Below are 6,692 nucleotides of genomic sequence, written 5' to 3' on the forward strand. Positions count from 1 at the left end.
CCATCAGATGTGATTTTGCTTCTTGAATTCTCCTGACTAGTGTTTTTCCAATATTTCTTATATTGAATATAGCGGGTGTTTCACATCATACCAATCTTTCTTAGAAAATCAATCAGCCATTTTCTTCTTGGCTCCAAATTTCTTGCTGCCTTTGTAAGGCACTTGTTCTTGCCTACTGCCATGGTGCTGCTTAAAGAGCCAAAAGGTCAATATACCTGTACTAAGTGTACCAGGCTTCTTGTTGCAAGTGTAAAAAATCAAACTGACTTACACCAAAAAGGGATTTGTTGGTTCATGTAACTGAGATGCCAAGGTATGAGCTGGAGGCTGGAGTCTCAATGTCACCTCTCTCTATCTCTCAGCTCTTTGTCTCTGCTTGGTTTTCTTCCATCTGCAGCTGTCTCCACCAGCAACTCAGGCTGGCTCCCTCCTCTTTTAGCAACCTAACAGGTAAAATAATTTCACTTTCTCCTAGTGATAATTCCAGGGAACACTGATTGGTTCTGAACTACAGTGTAGAGCTGGGTCCCTGTGAGTGACGCAAGGTAGGCCACGTGACCATCTTGGGGACCAAGCACCGTGATCAAGAACCAGATGGGGAGGCTTCCCAAGGCAGGCAAAAAGTATGTTCTCCCTGCTCAGCTGAATGGCTCAGTTGGTTGAGCGCCAAAAAGTTGCTGGTTTGGCCGAAACCGGTTTGGCTCAGTGGATAGAGCGTCGGCCTTCGGACTCAAGGGTCCCAGGTTCGATTCCGGTCAAAGGCATGTACCTTGGTTGCGGGCACATCCCCAGTAGGGGGTGTGCAAGAGGCAGCTGATCGATGTTTCTCTCTCATCGATGTTTCTAACTCTCTATCCCTCTCTCTTCCTCTCTGTAAAAAACCAATAAAGTATATTAAAAAAGTTGCTGGTTTGATTCTGGTCAGGGCACATACCTGGGTTGCAGGTTCAATCCCTGGTTGAGGCACATACAGCTGTTTCTCTCTCTCTCTCTTCCTCTTTCTCAACAAGTTCTCAGGTGAGGATAAAAAAAATTTAAAAAATACATACACCTTGGCCAGCATTAGTGCCAGGTTCTGAGCTCTGCTCTTCTCAGACATCCTCTAACCCAGTGATTTGCAAGTTGGAGAGCATTAGAATCACCAGGAGAGATTGTTGGGGCCAAGAATTTGTATTTCTAACAAATTCCAGGTGATAACTGTGCTGCCCGAATCCTGGAGAACACTGCTCTATACTCTGAACTAGACCACAGCAATGACAGCACCTGGGAACTGATGAGAAATGTAGAAGCTCAGGCCCTACTCCAGACCAAATCAATCAAAATTTGCATTTGGTCCAGCCAGGCGTGGCTCAAGAGGTCACCAGTTGATTCCTGGTCAAGGGCATATCCCTGGGTTGTGGGCTCGATCCCCAGAAGGGGGCGTGCAGGAGGCAGCCAATCAATGATTCTCTCTCATCATTGATGTTTCTCTCTCGCCCTCTCCCTTCTTCTCTGAAATCAATAAAAATATATTTTAAAAAATTGCATTTGAACAAGATCCCAGTTGGATTTATAAGCACAGCTCCGAGTTCCAAAGAGAGAGCTGGGAGCACAACTTTAGAGATAAGGAAACTGAGCGAGGACACCAAGTTCTACCAGATCTGACAACTCTCACATGTGGTTTGGTGGGGGGAGGGGGTCAGAGGGCAGAAAAGAGGCTGGGATAGCTGGAGTAAGGTGGGTGAGAGCCACGAATTTGCATTTCTAGCAAGTTCCAGGTGATAACTGTGCTGCCAGAAGGGCCCCCTGCTATCCTCTGCCCCAGGCCTGCACAAGCAGCTGCAGGCAGAGCTGACCCGTTTGGGTAGAGCCTGAGACCAGGGCCACACCTGATGCTGTTTGTCTTCTTGATCTTCCCTTTGCTGGGTCCTAGCTGGCCAGGGGTCCATAGGCCAGTGGAAGGATGGCCTGAGGGGCTGGGCCACTGGGTAGAGTAGCTGGAGGGAAGTGAGCCCCCTTGGAGTGTGGGGCCATCTGTGGGGGACCTGGGGTAAGGGGCGAGTCAAAAGCTGTCTTGGCTCTGACAGGGAAGGGGCTTTCTGTGGCTGCCTCTCCAGATCCTGGGCTTGCTTCGGGGTGACTTGAGCCTTCTTTTTCAGGGCCAGAGCATCTACTGTCATAAGGTAGGTGGCTGGTCATCTGCACCCCACCCCCAGACTGGTTCAGCCTCATTTGCAGCACATCGAGGGCAGCCCTAATAGCCACTAACATTCCTAGTGCATGTCACAACTCCAAAGAAATAGGTATTTTGTGACACCCATTTTATAGACGAGGAAATATATGTCGAGTTATAAACTAAGGTCAAAAGGGAACAAATCCTAGTCACTCCACTGCTTGGCCCTACAGCCTGGACATCCTGAAGGACAAACCTTTCTCCCTGGAGAGAGAAGCAGGGCCATGAGCCCAGATCCTAGGAACCTGACTCCGCCCCAAGGTAATTACAAGGCAGAAACTTGTAAAAAAAACAACAACACAACAACCCAAAAATTCAAAACGTATTTATTTAATATATTCATCACAGGGGCTCAACCAGAGACTTAATTTAAAAAACAGACACAAAACAAATATGACACCACAGCTGAAGATAGAGTCCTATACAGAAATCAAGGCAAGGACAGACCATCCGAGAAAAAAAGTAAAAAGACAGCACAAGGAGACAGGCTGGACAGCCCAGGTCAGGGCTCTTGGCTGGAGACCTGCTTTGCGTAGTTTTCCTGTAGGTACTTCTTGAAGGCTGGGAGAGAACAGGCAGATCCTGGTGAGTGACGGGGAGAAGGGCAGCAGGAATGCAAAGGGGGCTAGTATTTGGGGAGCGAGTTCCCAGAACAGATTCTCCCTCTGCTGTCCACCCAGTCAGAGCTCCTGGATGGACTTGGCTTCCTGTGACTCTGGGGAGGGGACTAGGGGGCCTTAGTGAGCAAGTCATTTGCACAAAGCTTTGCCTTCTACTTATAAGGCCCCTTCAACCTGCCCTGGCCAGGGTCTCAGTGGTTAGAGCGTTGGCCTGTGCACCAAAGGGTCTCAGATTCCCAGTCAAGGGCAGGTACCTGGGTTGCAGGCTTGATACCCAGCCCACCAGGAGGCAACCCATTTGTGTGTCTCTCTCACACCAATGTCTTTCTCTCTCCCTGCCCCCGACCCCCTTTTCCACTCTGAAAAATAATATTCTAATTGGACTAATGGAAATTAGTCCAATCAATGGGGGGAAAAAATCCTTAGGTGAGTATTAAAAAATTTTTTTTTTTAAAAAAGTCCCTCAACCCACATCAATTTTCTGATTTTATATCAAAGAGGCAAACCAGAAACACCGAGGCAGAGGTAGGAACGGCTTCCCAAGTCACTGAGCTCCTTTTGTTTGAGGGAGACTTTCAAGGCTGGGGAGGGGTCACCCAGTGGCGGAGGAAGGACCCACCTGTGGGGTTTTTCCAGAGCTCCGCAGCATGTGTGTTCAATGGGCTATCGATGTTGGGTTCTGTGGGTGAAGAGAACAAGATTGGTCAAGGGGGCAGAAGAGGCTGCCTGGGGGAGTCCTGACAGGTTCCCGGGTTGCAGGGGGAGGAGGGCTAGTCTCAGAAGTCACCTCCTAGCAGGCTCTGGATGGAGAGCAGGATCGTCCTGACGTCATACAGGGCAGACCACTTGTCCTTTAGGATGTCCAGGCAGATGTTACCCTGGGTGTCTACGTTGGGGTGGTAGCAGGGCGTGAGGAATTTCACCGTGGGCGCGTTGTACGGGTAGCCACTGGGGAACTCTAGGGAGAGTTTATACCTCAAGTCTTCGTATACCTGGCATTGGAGAAAGAGGCGGGAGTAAGCTTGCCACCCTGAACCTCATAGTCCAGCCCAAGCTCCACATAAGGACCTTGCTAGGACCTTTTAGTTTTTCTAGGACTTGACAGAAGACAAACTCTTACACTGGTTCTGGTAATTTCTCTCATCTGGTGGAGGCATTAGGGATCCTCTGGTCTAAGGGTTGTAAATTGGTACCCTGAGGGTTGCCACAGCTTGCTTTTTAGTCCAATTAGAATATTAGTTGTTAACATGTAAAAATTGGGAGATTTTGGGCATAGATTTGAAGTCCTGACTTCTCTTAAACCAGATAAACAGCCATGGGAAGCTGACTTATGCCCTCTCGTTGGCCAAAGTCCTCACTTGTCCTCCATTCTTTGCCTTGCTGCCTGGCCCCCTGAAGACTCTAAGATGGACAACCTTGCTTTAAAGCCACCTTCTTGCTGTTCAGAAGGGGGGACCAGGACCGAAGGCTCAGACACAGGGGCGTGTCCTGCAAGCCTAAAGGCTGGAAGCAGATGTGGCACATGATTTCATCTCCCACCTCTCCCCAGACCCAGCATCACTCTCCCCTACCCCAACCCCACACTTACTGTGCCAGCTGCTCCATGGATGGTCCCCACCCATTTGAAAAGGTTGTCTGATTCAGGGAAGGCAGAAATTCCTTTGTCGCCAGACGTCTGGGGAGGAAACACAAAGCTCTGGGGATATCGAGAACACTTCTGGGAACAATGGACGAACCCCTTAATCCCATCACGTTCTGATCCAAAATAAGGCACTCAGACCTAAGTGATAGCCTTTTCTGAGAAAGTGCTTGGCCTCCTGGGAGCTGAACATGCCCCCTGGGGAGGAGTGTGGGGATTAGAGTGGTTCAGGGCCAGGCTAGGGAGGGAGGGATTATGCAGGGGAGCAGAAGGCTCCCAGCACCCAGTCTTGTTGGTTGCTGGGAATACCATTCACCGTGCTAGAGTGCCAGTTCTATCTGTGCAAAGCCTAGTCGGACTAGGGAGAGAGACAAACAATATGGGCACTGAAGGATTTGAGTGGAATATTCAGGGTTAATGTAGGAAAAGGACCTAGGATGGAAGCATCTCCAAGAAGGGGTGGAACTGGCAATACTGAGAAGGGTGGAGAGCGGGGCGTGGTTAAAGTTGAGGGCAGGGAAACAGGGATAGGTCTCTTAGGGCTTCAGGGAACCTATTTTAGAGATAATTTCATTGTGGGGAGATGGGATTAGGAGTAGGGACTGCTGGGGAAAAAGGTGTCGGTGAGGTATAGGAACTAGTTCCCAGAAGGGAGCAAACTGCACTCATCTTTTTACCCCTTTTCTCTGTGCCTAGCAAAGAGCCTGATGTGGGAAAGGAAGCTACTGAAGAAGGAGTGCAAGGTGGGAGGTGGACCAACTGGCAGGGGATCCGGGCAGGCAGCCACTCACCATGAGGGTCATCAGCTCCTGCTGTAACCTGCAGACAGAACGTTTGGAGTCAGCTGGGAGTCTGGATGGGCCAGGCCTCAGCTGGTCCCCGCTCCCACCCCATCTCTCCGGAAGAGCTGCCAAGGATTCCCCTCCCTGAGGCGAGACTCCGCTTGGGGGCACACTCCCACTTCCACAGGGGGGCCCTGGCGAGTCCTCGCTCTCCCCACTTGTAGGCGCTGTTCTAGCGTGTTCGGAACCCCCACTGCTCCTCTGGGGTCTCTGCCCGTGCCCAGACCTCGAAATTTCTATACTGCTCTGGGAGGGTCTCTAGGGCAGCCTGAGCTCCTAGCGTGCCCCCCAACTTCCCATATCTCAGTCGTTCCAGGGCGACCGGGTCCCGGAAGCCTGCGCTCTGGGCCCCACCGCCCAGGGCGTGCCAGGCCGGGCCTCACCTCCGCACCACTCACCTCTTGCCCACCGGGCCCCGGGCGGCGCCCCCGCTGGGCTCGGCTCCTTTACGAGCTGCGGCGACTCTGGCGGCGGCTGGGTCGCGGTTTTGGGAGGCCATCCGGGCAGCGTTGGCAGCGACGCGAACTCGGAGAACACGACTGTAACTGCAGGGCTGCGGGCTCACCCGCCCGCATTTGAATTGAACCCTCCAGCAGCGCTGGCCAATCAGAGACTCGCTTGGGTTTGATCCAGCCAATGGGGCGCTCCGGAGGGCCGTCACGGTAAAACTGCTGGACGCATTCACCAGCGCACCACTCCCGAGCCGCGGGAATCCTGATTCTGACAGGCGATTGGCTGGAGAGGCTGCCATTAAAACGAGTCTGCAGTGGATTGGTGGCTTTTGGAAAACGGCGACCATTAAAGGGCTAAGAAAAAGTGCACGTGGGACGTGCCCCTTTAGGTTAATCGCCGGGTTACGGGCCACAACTCCCAGCACTCCCAGCCCGGAACCCTACTCCCGGGGAAGGAGAGGGCCTCTAATCTTGCCTGGTACCCCTCCCTGAAACCCGAAACCCGCAACCCCTGCCTCTCTCCCATTATGTCCTGGGCCCATTGCGAGGGGAAAATCTTGAGGCTGATGGCAATCTAGCAGACTCCCTATTAGAAAACAGGCTCATATACTGCCTTTCTACATATTTAGTGTTTTAACCTATAAAATGGGGGTGATAAAAGCCACTCTGCATTTTTCTTCTGGTCTGCCACCCATTACATTCTGCTACTTCCATGCCGTAGTTGGGTGAAGTAAGAAACAGAGGGACAGGGAGGTGTGCAAGGTATTCCCAGCGTCATCTCATAAAGCATGAAGGGCAGCAGTACCTTCCTGGGACTAACCTGGGATGGGAGAGGGGTACCTACCTGGTCCATTCCTCTACCCACTTCTAGAGTCCTTGATGTTTTGTTAGCCTCCACAAGGCAGAACACACAGCAGGCTCATCATC

The 6,692-nt window shown here is 51.6% G+C and overlaps 1 protein-coding gene across 1 annotated transcript; it reads right to left on the reverse strand.

Moving 5' to 3' along the window:
- Positions 1-2,543: 2,543 nt before the first annotated feature.
- On the reverse strand, positions 2,544-6,024 carry UBE2C (ubiquitin conjugating enzyme E2 C). Its single transcript, XM_008158806.3, has 6 exons — positions 5,712-6,024; positions 5,263-5,290; positions 4,421-4,507; positions 3,620-3,824; positions 3,452-3,511; positions 2,544-2,773 (listed from the first exon to the last, which is right to left on the reverse strand). The coding sequence occupies exons 1-6, from the start codon at positions 5,810-5,812 to the stop codon at positions 2,715-2,717; spliced, it is 540 nt and encodes a 179-aa protein (XP_008157028.1). The 5' UTR covers positions 5,813-6,024; the 3' UTR covers positions 2,544-2,714.
- Between the last annotated feature and the right edge of the window lie 668 nt (positions 6,025-6,692).

Source organism: Eptesicus fuscus, chromosome 12 (genome assembly GCF_027574615.1).
Source record: "Eptesicus fuscus isolate TK198812 chromosome 12, DD_ASM_mEF_20220401, whole genome shotgun sequence".
Lineage (NCBI taxonomy): Eukaryota > Metazoa > Chordata > Mammalia > Chiroptera > Vespertilionidae > Eptesicus > Eptesicus fuscus.

Excerpts from the sequence above, each read along its gene's own strand:
- UBE2C (XM_008158806.3), bottom strand. The coding sequence starts at position 5,812 with ATGGCCTCCCAAAACCGCGACCCAGCCGCCGCCAGAGTCGCCGCAGCT. Across the intron at positions 5,291-5,711 it reads CGGGGCCCGGTGGGCAAGAG|GTTACAGCAGGAGCTGATGA; the intron begins GTGAGTGGTGCG and ends TTCTGTCTGCAG. Across the intron at positions 4,508-5,262 it reads AGGAGCTGATGACCCTCATG|ACGTCTGGCGACAAAGGAAT; the intron begins GTGAGTGGCTGC and ends TTTCCTCCCCAG.